General features: G+C 36.1%; 1 protein-coding gene across 2 annotated transcripts; it reads right to left on the bottom strand.

The window, feature by feature from the left end:
- Nucleotides 1-2347: 2347 nt before the first annotated feature.
- Nucleotides 2348-13751, bottom strand: LOC132605840 (serine/threonine-protein phosphatase PP1 isozyme 1). Of its 2 annotated transcripts, none has more exons than XM_060319097.1 (4): nt 13177-13751; nt 10256-10731; nt 9790-10009; nt 2348-2697 (listed from the first exon to the last, which is right to left on the bottom strand). In XM_060319097.1, exons 1-3 carry the CDS (start codon nt 13394-13396, stop codon nt 9836-9838), a joined length of 870 nt encoding a protein of 289 aa, XP_060175080.1. In that variant the 5' UTR covers nt 13397-13751; the 3' UTR covers nt 2348-2697; nt 9790-9835. The 2 variants fall into 2 exon arrangements, with proteins under 2 accessions (XP_060175080.1, XP_060175079.1); XM_060319096.1 differs by having other exon boundaries at nt 10256-10815; nt 13177-13748.
- Nucleotides 13752-14314: the final 563 nt, after the last annotated feature.

The following is a 14314-nucleotide window of genomic DNA, read 5'->3' as shown; positions in this document are numbered from 1 at the left end:
ATTAGTAATTTGTTGCAACTTCTTTCCAACTGTATGATCTGTTGCAATAGATTAGTAACTTGTTTCAGCAGATTAGTTACTTGTTGGAACGGATAACTAACTTGTTGAAACAGATTAGTAATTTGTTGCAACTTCTTTCACAAATGTATTATCTAATGCAACATATTAGTAACTTGTTTAAACAGATTAGTTACTTATTTGGAATGGATTAGTAACTTCTTCAACAACTGTATGACCTGTTGCAATCATTTAGGCAACTTTTCTAAACAGATTAGTAGATTAGTAATTTTTTGCAACTTTTTTAACAACTGTACTATCTGTTGCATTTGTTGCAACAACATTTATAAATAATAACAAGGACAAAAAAAAATTGTTCAAGTAGTAATTTGTTAAACAGCCAGCTCAGGGCTCCAAAACTTTATCTATCACACCCACTGCCCACCTCCACTGAGTTGTCGCACAATAGAGTCTCAGGCTTCATCATGTTAGTGCCGGCAAGCAAATGCTCAATAAAAGCAAGTGAATACAATCCGCATGCCATTGCAGTTTCATTGCGGGGGAGATTCTCCTTCAGCATAAATTTCCAAGCTTCGTTGAGCAGCTTTTCAGGCAAGCGTTCAAACAAGCCTCTGCTTCAGTAATTTCGGCCATAATTCAATGACTGGCTGGATGTGGATGAAGAACTCATCCCCTTGGATTTTTGGGACGTTGCAGTCATAAACATTTATCACCCCCTCCTCAATTATGAATTCGAGGGTGACAAACTGTCTGACATTTATGTTCATGATAGTAAGCACGCACCCTTTTGGCACCAACCCACTCGCAACCACCTTTGGCTGGTACAGTACCTCTACAGTAAGCGATAACATCATCATCCCATATAAAATCATCAAGCATTTGATTGAATGGAATAACTTCCGGCTGTGTGCTTTCATCCGACAACTCTGTGTATCACTTGAGCATGATATTGTAGAAGTTGAGATCCAAGATTATATCTATGGAAGCATAGTGCCCAGTGAAAGTGCTTTGTCTCACACGCATTAAGAGCATAATTTCATCAACATACTGCATTACAAGTATAAAGAATGTCAGTCACCTAAACAACTAAGTGCAGGACCAGCTTAGGAAAGACCAGCACAAAAGAGTGCAGGACCAGCTTAGGAAAATTAAGAAATTATTGAGATTCTTAGCCTGCTATAGGGTATCTAAAGTACTTAGGGGTCGTTTGGTTTAAGGTATAAGCTGGGTTATCCCAGCACTAATTTTTATACTATGTTTGGTATAAGGTATAAATTAGTGCTGCGATAAATTTATACCTTGTACCAAACATGGTATAAAAATTAGTGTTGGGATAACCCAGCTTATACCTTCTTAACCCACTTATACTGGGATTATTTTATACCATCTTTTAGACCAAACGACCCCTTAATATGCATAAGGTTATAATTGATCTATATTTCTTAAGGGGTTAACAGCTAAACCGATAAAGCATGGGCAAATCACATGCTGCACCGGTAAGCCATTAACTACAAAATTGCAAACCATTCTCCAACTCTTAATCCGATAACGCGATACCACTAAACTTATTTTGTTGTTGGATTATCAGTTATAGATCGATTTTGAACAGCCCTACTAGAACTAGCCGCAACCATAATTAAAAGTAGAGGGATAACTGGGAGCTCCTTTCTCATACTACTTGAGACATTGAGTCGATCCATTTTACACTAGAGCTCCATAAATGACTTGAGCAGATACAAGACAATTAGCTAATAGCAAGGGTACGAGCCTAACCTATAATGACAACTTAGCAAATTAGAATTTGCAAGAACTTGGCCATTTTCCAAAGATGTATATCAAGTAATGGAGTAAAAAATGTGTCAAGTCGAAGCAATATTTTAAAAGGTACAATAGTCAACACTTAAAACTCATGCTCATGGAAGATAGTCCCCAAATAACCCTAGTATAAGTAAGAAAATTCTACTGCTAATATCACAAACTGCTGCTAAAACACATTATGTCAACTCCTGGTCTCTAAGTAAACCTTAGTCACTCTCTCATAGTCCTCTTATACTAACATTCAGTGAAAACAACTTGGTGAAATAGCCAGTAACGGTCAATAGAACATACTTTTCTTTACTATACATCTCTTTTTTCTATCAGCAGTTTCTAAACTATCTTACAAACACCTCGACTATGCATGCTACCTCCCATGAGTACATATACCGAATTACTATGTCCCCCCAACTGCACAAAGAATCTAACATTCTTCTAATTATATCTATTTTCATCTCAAAGGAATCTTGAACACCAGACAGTCATCAAGAACCAGAGTTGCAAAGCATTAGACTCACAGAAATACTACCATCCAATTAGGGAAGTTGCTGCAACGGAGCAAATTTTTAGTATAAAAATCTACATATCTGCACCGCAATTTACAAACCGATTTACACGGTTTTAAGTCATAAATTGCACGAAATTAATTAAAAAAAGACAAATGAAAAAGAAAAAAGAAAAAAAGAGAGTATGTGGCGTTGAGGCCACTTCGAAACTACAGTTAGGTCCTCGAATTTTCAGCTCAGAAGAGAAGGCTTTTTTAACCAACCACTAGCTCCTCCCCGTTTTCTAAAACATACTCGTACGATGTACATCCCAGAAATTGTCTGAATCTTCAACTGCTCTTTGCCAGCTATAAGAATCCTGCATACAAGATAAACTTACTTAAAGGCTATAACAGAAGAAAAACCAAACATCAGTACAAGATGCATCAAGCATACCGATGCATTGACAAAGCTGATGTTTTAGCATAACTGATCTCAAAAACATAGCTTTTCAGATAACTTATCCCAAAATACAACCCCCATTACAGATATACAGGGGACACACAGATGTATATGAAAGATATACACAAATATACAGGAGATACATACAGATATGCACAGCACTTCAACTCGTCTTCTTTGATGCCTCAGCTCAAAAGCTGAAGACCCCCCCCCCCCCCCCCCAAAAAAAAAAAACCCCCCTCTCCCCCCACAAATACCCACATACATATGTCTTCACAGATACAATTTAAGCAATCATATTTGGCTTGTACCAATCAATACAAGCACTATGGTTAGTTCCATAATGTTTGGAAGTCGACTATTCAGCCCATAAGAAACAAGAAAATATGGGAGCATAAGATTATTGCAGGTAGTAAGATCTTCATCTGCATACTTATTTATCAAAATGAACATGATCGGCATCCTCAATTAAGCAAAAAAAAAAAAAAAAAAAAGATCCGCACCCTTGCCAAAAAAAAAAAGACGTTCAAAAAGATTGCCCCCAAGGCTATGGTCTAGTGGTTATAGCACAACACGTGGTGTGTGAGTTACACGCATGTCACGAGTCGCAAAAAAAAAGGGTATTTAAGTTGAGAGGGATAGAGGGGCTGGTCCATTATCCACCGAGTTTCAAACAGTGCGCCACTAGCTCTAGAAGATTTCTCAGTTATCAAAAACGAAGGGAAAAAAAGCTTACAGTTTGGGAATAACTTGAACAGCAGAAGAAAAATACACTAACATTAAACACAAACAATATCAAATGTTAAATAAGATAATTCAAAATTTTGCGAAAATTGGAGATCAACACACTGGTTCGCCATTACAAATAACTGGCAAACTGTGATGGTGCTATCGTCTACCAGATTTATTTATATCGTTCTTTCAACCGCTGGATGCTGCTAGTTCACGAGGCCGACCTCACATATTTTCAATAGAAAAGGAAAAAGACGTTCCCGAAGGAACAGTTTCTAGCACCAGTTATTAGTCTGGTGCATCATTTCTGACGAGACTACTGTGTCAGGTTTTTATGTTTTCTAAATGAGCAAAAAACTTAGTTGGTTTTCCTATTTAGACTTTGAAGGAATGTGATAGTATATCAAGAGAATATATGTCTAGATTCATCGATGTAAAGATTCATTGCACTTGAAAAAGAAAACCTTGCAGAATACTCCATATAATATTCGGATATGTAGTTAATTACAAAATAATTACTTACATCATTAGCAGAGAGAATGATTACCCAATATATCGTACATAACCTACATTCCTATACAAGAAGCCTCTATTGTACATCACTAGTTAATCAAGTCATTTGATACAAGTTCTCTTCTATTTATTCACACTTGCATTGTCATTTGCTTCTTGTTTTTCTTATCTAATTTTGTTTCTCTTAATAATTTGAGAAGTTGGATAGCACGGCAGAATGAAATTCGAGATTCAAGGGTACCATTTATTATCCATAATCTATTATTCCATATTCACTTTCAGTTAATATTTTCTAAACATGAGCACCATGATTTATTTCTTATGCTGCACTAAGAGAATCATGGTGCTGCGTACCAAGGGAGGGGTAAGGTGCAGTACACTCTACCCTCCCCAAACACCACTTGTGGGATTTCACTGAGTATTTAGGCTCATTGTTCCTGAGAATGGCCTCCTCATTAAGCCAAGTGGCGGCATAAGAATACGTCACTTGGCATTGCTCAAGACAAGGCTCCAAAGAATTAGGAATTAGAGAGGTCCAACAGTACATGTTTTTTCAGATACAATTCAAGCAATCATCTTTGGCTTGTACCAATCAATATTAGCAATATGGTTAATTCCTAAATGTTTTTTTAGCTCTATTCATAAGAAACAAGAAATATGTTGGAAGCAAAAATATGGGAGCATAAGATTTTGCAGGTAGTAAGATCTTCATCTGCATCGTTATTTATCAAAAAGAAGAACATAATCCGCATTCTAAATTGTGCCCACAAAAAAAAAAAAAAAAAAAAAACTCAATTTGCACCTTGCAAAAAGAAAAGACATTCAAATAGAAGTTTGCAATTGCCCCCAAGGTTCGGTCTAGTGGTAAGAGCAAAATGTGTGATGTGTGAGTTAGACGCATAACACGGGTTCATACTGTGGCACAGGAAAAAAAGATTGGTATTTAAGTTGAGAGGGATAGAGGGGAAAATCCATTATCCACCGAGTTTTGGTATTTAAGTTGAGAGGGATAGAGGGGCAGGTCCATTATCCACCGAGCTCAGAACCGTGCACCGCGGACTCTCGAAGATTTCTCGGTTATCAAAAAAGAAGAAAAATGAACTTAAAAGTTTGGGACGACTTGCACAACAGAGGCAAAATACACCAACATTAAACACGATGATATCAAATGTAAAATAAGATGATTCAAAATTATGCAATCTGGAGATCAACCCACTGGTTAGCCATTACAAATAACTGACAAACTGTAATGGTGCTACCACCTATCAAATTTATTCATTTCAGTGACTTCGTTGTTTCAACTGCTGGATGCTACTATTTCACAATGCTGAGAGAAAATGGACAAAAAGAACGGGCGGGAGAGGGGGGGAGGGGGGGTGCGGGTAGAAGAAAAACGAGACGGCCTTTGTTGACTGCATAAGTCAACTCACACAATACTAGATAACTGAAAATATTATAAACTTTTTTTTTTTGAGACTAATAACTGAAAATATTATAAACTACTTAAACAGATGATAGAACACTACAACAATTTCAGAAAAGGAGAACCATTATATCTCTCCGTAAAGTTGCACCCCATATTTGATGCCTATAGTGGTACACAATAAATATGAAGACCATTTAAGAGCCCCTTTGGATGGGCTTATGGCTTATGGCTTTTGACTTATAAGCCACAAGCTGTAAGTTAGAAATTCTAGCTTATGGCTTTTGGCTTACTTTTATTGTTTTGGCCTAAAAACAAGTGCTTAAAAGCTATTTTGGCTTATAAGCACCTAAAATAAGCCAATCCAAACAGGCTGTTAAACCAAAAATTGGGGCTAATTACAAAGACTTCCCAATGTTTTAGCTAGTAAGATGTTGCACCTTGGTAGTTTCATTATTTCTTCTTTTCTGTGAATAAAGTTTCAACTATTACACAAACCTTCGGTCTTTAGATGTTTCAAGACTCCCTAGTTACTCCTACATTGGTTGAGGGAATGTGTTGCGTCTTCTTATATGGTCTAGTCTCTTTTTTCCGATATGGCTTATATGGTCTTAGTCTCTTAAATAATCCTAACCATATAAGTTCTTTTGCGGTTGAGTTAGATTCACTATTCATTTTCCTTTCACACGTTAACAAAGCCAAACCCAGCCTATTCTTGATCTAGTATTGAGCCATGCGTTAAGTTGTTCACGATCCAGATGTCTAGCGCAGGCACGCAAGGGTACTAGATAACCCCATATTGGTTGAGAGAATTGTTGTCTCCTTATATGGTCTTGGATAATCCACACTTCATGAGCTAATCTAGCCAATGTTTAATTTTTTAGCATGGTGCCAGAGTCGAACCATCCCTATTCTTAGTTATCAAATGTTGACCACCATATTATGCTATCCACGCTCAAAATGTTCCGCCTTGGGCATGCAAAGGTAGGGATGGGTGGTAAGTGACCCACGAATTACTATCTACTTGTATGATCTTTGGCAAACCTCACCTCGTAAACTGACTTTTGACATTGAGTTAGGCCCAAAGTACATTTTCTTAACATGGTTGTTAGTATATCAAGAGATGTGTCTAAATTAGTAGAAGAACCCCCTTTTATACATGTTGGTTAATCAAATCAACAAGTTCTTCTATTTATTCACACTTGCATTGTTCGTTTGCTTATTGTTTCTCTTATCTAATTTTGTTTCTCTTAATATTTTGAGAAGAGGGATAGCATGGTTGAATTAAATTCAAGATTCAAGGTCCATTTATTATCCATATTTTATTTGTTTAAGTAACAATTTTGTTGAACTTCCTTTCCAGTTCATATTTTCTGCATATAAGCACCAGTATTTACTTCCTATGCTGCAATAGTGAAATCTTCTCTAACAAATCTTCAGTTTCCACTTAGCTCTCTCAAGTACTCCTTAGCCGTATTTTCCTAATGGCGAATTTTCCCTTCAGGAACAATCTTCTAATATAGACACTTGGGGCCATAAATTAGTGCTACAGAATCTGCATCAATAATGTTCAAAAATGCAGAGCAAGCTGCTGCTTAGTTTTATTCTAAATCACTGCTAATCTTCTTAACTATTCAATCACCCTTTAAAAGGGAAATATGAGTAAATTATAACCAAAAAGAATGGATCAGAAAGAGCTTATATACAACTGTCTAAACTGACTATAAGACAATAACTAAGCAACTCCCTGCATGACTAAAAGCATATACCAAGAAGAATAGACATGTTTGAGGTATTGAATAAGTGCACTGCAAATTTAGTCAACATAGGAAGAGTGAAATTAGAGGGGATTTCTGTACCTAAATGCAAGCAATTAGATATTTAGGCACGTTGTTCACCAGAGAATGGAATAATAAGACGTTACACATAGAATCAAAATCGAATGGTCGTAATGGAGAAGTACTACTGGTGTTATGTGATAGAATAATAAGTAGCAAAGTAAAATGTAAGACCTATAGAACAGTTATAAGACCAACAATGTTGTATGGGAATGAATGTTGGCCGTTAAAGACTTAAAGTACAACACATCCCAAGACTGAATGTCCCGGAGATGAGGATACTAAGATGGATGTGCGGTCAATGGTCATACAAGATAATGATCACATTCACGAGAACGTTTGAGAAGCACACATCGAGGATAACACCGTGGTTAGTGAAGGTGTTAAAAAAGATGAAATAGATCTAAAATCACATGGAAGGAAGTTTTCTCTAAGGACCTACAATCTCCAGGGATCTATGCAAACTTAGCAAGTCAAATCATTTCACGGGACTGGTGAAATGAAAAACTGAATGATCGAACACAAAAAAGAACAAGACCTATATAGGCAATACCCATTAGTCGAGAACTTTTTCTAGACATTTTAGCACTTTTACTATAGACTCTATACTTTCTAAGAGTGGTTTAGCCATTCAGATATATATACGTTTGGAAAATATGGAGAACTACTAATACCTACTACTGCCTCCATTTCAATTTGTTTGTCTGGTTTTGACTTGGCACAGAATTTAAGAAAATAAAGAACACTTATGAATGTTGCAGTCTTAAATTAAAGATTTGTCAAACGTACCAAAATGTCCTTTAATCTTGTGGTCTTAAACATGCCATGTGGAAAGTTGGAATTAAGGAGTTGCCAAACAAGGAAAGAGGCATTCTTTTTTAAACAGACTAAAAAGGAAAGTAAGACAAACAAATTGAAACAGAGTAGTACTTCTTATTTTGCACTTGCATAACATTGGCATGACATAAGTTTAAATAAAGTACCACAGTCACTGAGAATTCATATAGCCGACCCCCATTTATTTGGGACTAAGGCGCAATTGTTGTTGTATGGCTTCAACTAAGTATACATTGCTTTAAAGCATGGTCTCACGGGTGAATATGAGCTTTTGTTTCTGGCAGAATAGAGACAGCAACAAAGGGATAGGAGAAGTAGGAGAAACAGAAGTTTTGCTTATTTTGTTCAATTTTAGGGAAAGAATAAAACGATAAGGGAAGGAAAGCTTTAAAACATATTTAAACTTGGCAAATGATCAACTTACATATTAGGGACAAAATAACATCATTGCTTTTCCTGCTTCAAGGAATCTAAACGAAAGATAATTATTATTTATTTAAAAAATAAAAAAAAGTGCACTAAGCTCCCGCTATGCGCAGGGTCCGGTTAAAGGCCGGACAACAAAGGTCTATTGTACGCAGCCTTACCCTGCATTTTTGCAAGAGGTTTCCACAGCTCGAACCCGTGACCTCCTGGTCACATGGCAGCAACATTACCAGTTACACCAAGAGCACCAAAAAGTAATTGGGAAATAAATACAAGCAGAAACAGATAAAGGGAGAAAATGAAATACATAAACAAGTAGAAACCAGCAGCAAATAACATGGAAGCTGTTTCCATCAAATCATATTGTGTGGCCATTGTTTAACTTCATACCTTAAAAGGAAAAGAAGAAGAAATATTGAGTGTTCATATAACATTTCCTAAAAGAATCTTCTGCCTCAAAGAGCATCTTGGTAATTTAACAGTTAAGATCATCATTTTTATCAGAATAAACATTTATATAGTATCAACAAAATATTGTGTCAAATATAATCACAACTACCTTTATTCTACCCCACCGTTTTTCTTTGGAACACATTGAACTTGAGAAGAGGATAAAAATTAGCTGAACCACCTAGCACTATACTCTTTTCCCGAAGAAAGATATGGAATCAAGGAGAGAAAAGGTGGGAATTTCGGGAAAACGTGAGAAGGGAAATCAAACTAGAAGTGAACCATCTAGTGACCTCTTACTGGTCTTGATGGAGAAGTGCTTCTGTGCCATATTAAGGGGCCTACCTTGTTTGGTAATGTTTGAACCAATTTTGTATTTACGCCTGGTTATATGTTAAAAAAATATTTCAAAGGCATTAACAGTAGAATGATAAGCAAAATTCAAAATAACGTAAAATAGTATTATTAAGTGTTTGCTTGACTTTTAAGATTGTATCTTGTACATTGAACGAAATTATTCAGCCCTTGTGGGACAGACTAAACAAACAAAGTAAATCAAGCAGAATAGGAGAATTAAAGTAATGTACAAAATTTTCAACTTTTCGACTTTAAAGTGATTATATTTTGGGAGTAGGAAAATGACAAGACAAAGAAGACATTTCACTTCGATATCATGAAATCAACCGATGATGAAAATGAGACATTTCTAAGACAGGCTGCTCGTTCTATCACGGAAACAGCATAACTGTTGCATATATAATGGGAAATCAGACTGCATCAAGCTACTAACCTTAGGTGCTCTGCAAGCACATAGATACAAGCTATAGATTTTTGCCTCATAAAAACCGAGGCTTTCTATCTGCTGGCTTCAGTATCTGGAACGAGCACATTAAACTTTCATCAACACTCATCATTGCACCAGCATTGTCAAATTCACCACAGTAGTTTGGGGCCGAAAATATCGTCACTAGCTGCCTTTCAGCAAAAAATTCATAACCATCTTCAACAACCTAAGTTGAAAATATTCTGGTCAATACTGGAAAAACATAAAGGGAAGACAAAAAAGAAGCACAAAAAGGGGCTTTTTTCATTTTTGTCCCGCCGGCTGAAATTAATTACGGGCTCTAGCCAAAATATTATATGTATATTTTGCGTATACAATAGGTATATTTATACTTCAGTATACAAAACCTATGCATTTGCTGGCTATTATTCTTTTGAGCGGTCCAAAAATGTAACTATACCAAAAGAAATACCTGATGGGCACGACAAACAAGGTCCATATCATGTTGCATCAAGAATTCAGCGACCTTATCAGGACCAAAAGTATATGAAACTCCCCTATCATTCATTCCCCAACCTTTGACTTCACGGCTAGGATCTGACCAAAGTAAATCACACAGCAAACCAGAATCTGGAACATCAGTTGGACGAGGTAAATTTCTTATCTGATCTAAATTTGTTAGTTCTGGAGAAAGACCACCATGCATGCAGAGTATTTTCTCGTCTATGAGAGCAGCAACGGGAAGACAATTGAAACATTCGGTGAAGCATTTCCACAGCTTCACGTTAAATCGGCGCTTACATTCATCATAGAATCCGTAAATCCGATTAATAGAAGCACATTCATGATTTCCTCTCAAGAGAAAGAAGTTCTCAGGATATTTAATTTTGTATGCAAGTAGAAGGCATATTGTTTCCAAACTCTGTTTGCCACGGTCCACATAATCCCCTAAAAACAAATAATTAGCCTCAGGAGGAAATCCCCCGTATTCAAAAAGCCTCAAAAGATCACCATACTGGCCATGGATGTCACCTAAAATCCAGACCAAAAAAACAAAGAGAGTGGAAAGGAGACAGATTTATCAGTCCAATACTGTTTTAATACGAATGATCTCATTCACTGGCTTAGAAAGAAACGATAAAAAGAACCAAATACAAAACCATGAAATAAAATAAACTGACTTCATGCCATAAGATAATAATGACGATATGATATTATGGAGGAATCATAGTACATTCCAATGACTATATAAGGCAGATAAAATAAAGATATCAAGTACACCATTAAAGTTTCACTGTTTTCAAGATAGACAAGATAATTACAATTACAATGACAACGAAAGCATTTACTATCTCCTTAAAATTCCAAGAGCCATATTTCCGAAAATCTAACCAGTACAGCGATCTATAACCCACCATGCCGGTTATCTTTTCTTTTTTTATGAATACAATAACAACAACAACAACATACCCAGCGTAGTCCCACAATAATGGTAAATTTATTAACAGAAGAGCGCTACCAAGCTGGTCCAGAGACAAAGTACAAGAACCATACCGATTATCATACCATTACTTCAGCTTAAACAAAATTTCAGGCAGCTTAAAGAAGCTACATAAAACATCTCAGATAAACTAGACCAAGTAGAGATTTGTATTTCAGTAGAACATATTGAGAAGCTCTAATTTGCCTTAAAAGACAAATCATGGAATGAAAAGGGTCCAAATGGAGCAGAACAGATACTGAGGATTCATATAGCTGACCCAACTAATTTAGGATTGAAGCATAGTTATTGGGTGTGTTCGATATGGAGGGGAAAAAATTTCAATTTTCCCATGTTCGGTTGGTCAATATTTTTGAAAAAATATTCTCTAGGAAAAAAGTTCCTTAAAATTGGAAAATGACTTATCTATTGGAAGTAGGGAAAACAAGTTGCATTCCACATTGATTGTGTCCTCCTTGCCGTCCAACACACCTCATCTTTACCCCTACCCCCCACCCCCACCTCCCATAGTATTTGTCTAGGTTATATACAAATGCTTTTAGGATATTAATATACCGAACACAAGAAAATAAGTAAGAAACCTACTTATTTTCCAAGAAAACATTTTCCTTCATACCTAACCCATCCGTTGTTGTTGGATATATTAAAACAAACAACTTTACATGTTACTCTACCCGATACATGCTAATATAAGACAAGTGAGCAAGTTGTGCATAACCCAACTTTAAAAAGCTGCATAAAACATTTTATTATTTGATAAACTGGGGCAAGTAGACATCTGTGTTTAGTAAATAATATAAAGAACCCCTAATCTGCCTTTTATGAGTACCAGAATGGATCGTGTGCAAACAACGCGAAACAAATATTGAGAATTCATATAGCTGACCGCAAGTCCGCAACTAATTTCAGATTAATGCATATACAAATTAGACCAAACAAATTTACATGTTACTTAGCCAGAACTATCCAGTGAGTTTTCCTATGGTGAACAAAAGAATGAACAACAAATAACATGGGTGTTTCATATCATATCGAAACCTCTCTCCCCCTACGCGGTAGCGATTCAACTAAAGATTTTGATTCCAGTGAGGACAGTTATGATCATGGTAGCTGCTCCGGAGACACAAATCTTGATTGAACCTATATTTGCTCAATTGACACAGTCCGCTCATGGTATCGAAAATAAACCTAAAATTCCTAATAATAAACCAAATTCCCCTACACAAATAGTTACAAACATTTTTTAACAAGCCCTACCTGATAAAACCTCACCCACCCGCATCCCTTCCAAATAAGGGATCACATTAATTTCCCAATTTATACACAAAAGTTAAATAAATCCTTTACGCCTTAAAAACTTGACAAAGATCAGAAATCCCATATCAACAATATCCTCTTTGTGGTCAACAATACAAATAAATCATATAAATTCACAGGTCTTGCGCCATGCAAACTAAGCCTGGTATTTAAGTCGAGAATGGTAAAGGGGCCTGGAAGCAACAACAACAAAAAACAGAAAGTAATCACACAAGTAGGGTCTATGGAGGTTAGGATGTCCTCAGACCTTACCCCTACCTTTGTGTGGCACGGATTACAACAACATACCTAGTGTAATCAAACAAGTGAGGCCTATGGAGGGCAAGATGTACACAGACCTTATACCTACCTTTGTAGGACACGGATTTCTACAACAATATACCCAGTGTAATCACGCAAGTGGGGTCTGTGGAGGGCAAGATGTACGCAGACCTTACACCTAACTTTATGGGACACGGATTTCTACAACAACATACTCAGTGTAATCCCACGGAGCACAGATTTCTAGGTCAGAACAAAAAAAAAAAAAAAAAAAGGAACACAAAGAGATGGGTTAAAAAAGATTAGATTTTTACCACAGATCTTGATGGGGGCTTCAAGTTCAAGGAGATTAGGTTGTTGAAGGAAGATTTCCCTTGAAGCAGTACAAAGGGAACGGATCTCAGCTTCAGATAGCTGAACCTGCCTAACAGTTCTTGCATTCCTTAACTCCAATAACCTGTTAATTATATCATCAAGAATTGCAGGCTCTATTAACCCTTGATGATTATTACTATTCTGCTCATTTTGTGCCATCTCAACAAAAAACACCCACAATCCAAAAAACAAAATCAAGAAAACGGTTGATTTGATTTGATATTAATGAGGGTTATATGTATAGTTTTTTTTTTTTTTTTTTTTTTTTTTGTTGTTGAGAAAGGAAAAATCAAGAATGATGGATTTTTTATCTAAAATTATTAGGTTCTTGTTCTCGTGTGGTGGGTTCCTTGTTCCTTGATAATTGCAAATCTAACGTTGTTTTGGGGTTTGGGGCGTGTAAATGTGTCATGAATCATGTGGGGTGTGTACCCCTACTTGTGGTCATTTGCTCATTGGAGGACGGCGCCATTTTTCCCAAATAAAAGTACCTTTGCTTTTTTAGGTTTCAAAAAAAATTCATACCCCATAGCTGAAAATAATTTTAGTCTAACCGGTATAAGGTGTTAAGTAAAAAAGTCAAAAAAAAATGATATTTGAAATGTGATTTTGACCCTTATCTTTTAAAAAAAAGGGATAACTGTCATAATGGATGTAAGTATAGAATTTTCATAAAATAGAGGTGTAAGTGTTTGATTCTAAAATATATAAAATTTATCCATAATTGAATCTTAATAGTGGTGTGTTTAGTATAGTTAGTCCTTTTTAGAAAAATATAGGGAAAAGTGTTCAAAACACACTCAAACTATGGCCAAAATTATATATTATTTACACTTTCAAATGGACAAAATCACCCAAACTCAAATGAGTGTATGAACGCGCTCATAAAAAATTATAATCAGACGGGTCCTTTTCATTTCTTTTCTTTTCCAAAAGCTCTCACCTCCCACTCGATTTCTACCCAAATCAGATGTGTAATCACTCGAATCATACCATTTTATTCTGCAAATCACTTTGAATCACACTTAAACGAAGTTTAGCTTGCAACATTGCGGTGAATTTTGACCCGAAATCGTC

Source organism: Lycium barbarum, chromosome 8 (assembly GCF_019175385.1).
Source record: "Lycium barbarum isolate Lr01 chromosome 8, ASM1917538v2, whole genome shotgun sequence".
Taxonomy (NCBI): domain Eukaryota; kingdom Viridiplantae; phylum Streptophyta; class Magnoliopsida; order Solanales; family Solanaceae; genus Lycium; species Lycium barbarum.
The sequence above is the reverse complement of the archived record's forward strand: the minus strand, read 5'-3'. Positions and strand labels throughout refer to the sequence as shown.

What these genes read in the sequence shown, in the direction of transcription:
- LOC132605840 (XM_060319096.1), bottom strand. Translation starts at nt 13,396, where the DNA reads ATGGCACAAAATGAGCAGAATAGTAATAATCATCAAGGGTTAATAGAG. An exon ending in AGCCCCCATCAAGATCTGTG is followed by an intron (nt 10,816 to 13,176) that starts GTAAAAATCTAA and finishes TCTGGATTTTAG; the next exon opens with GTGACATCCATGGCCAGTAT. An exon ending in TTGTTTGTCGTGCCCATCAG is followed by an intron (nt 10,010 to 10,255) that starts GTATTTCTTTTG and finishes TTTTCAACTTAG; the next exon opens with GTTGTTGAAGATGGTTATGA.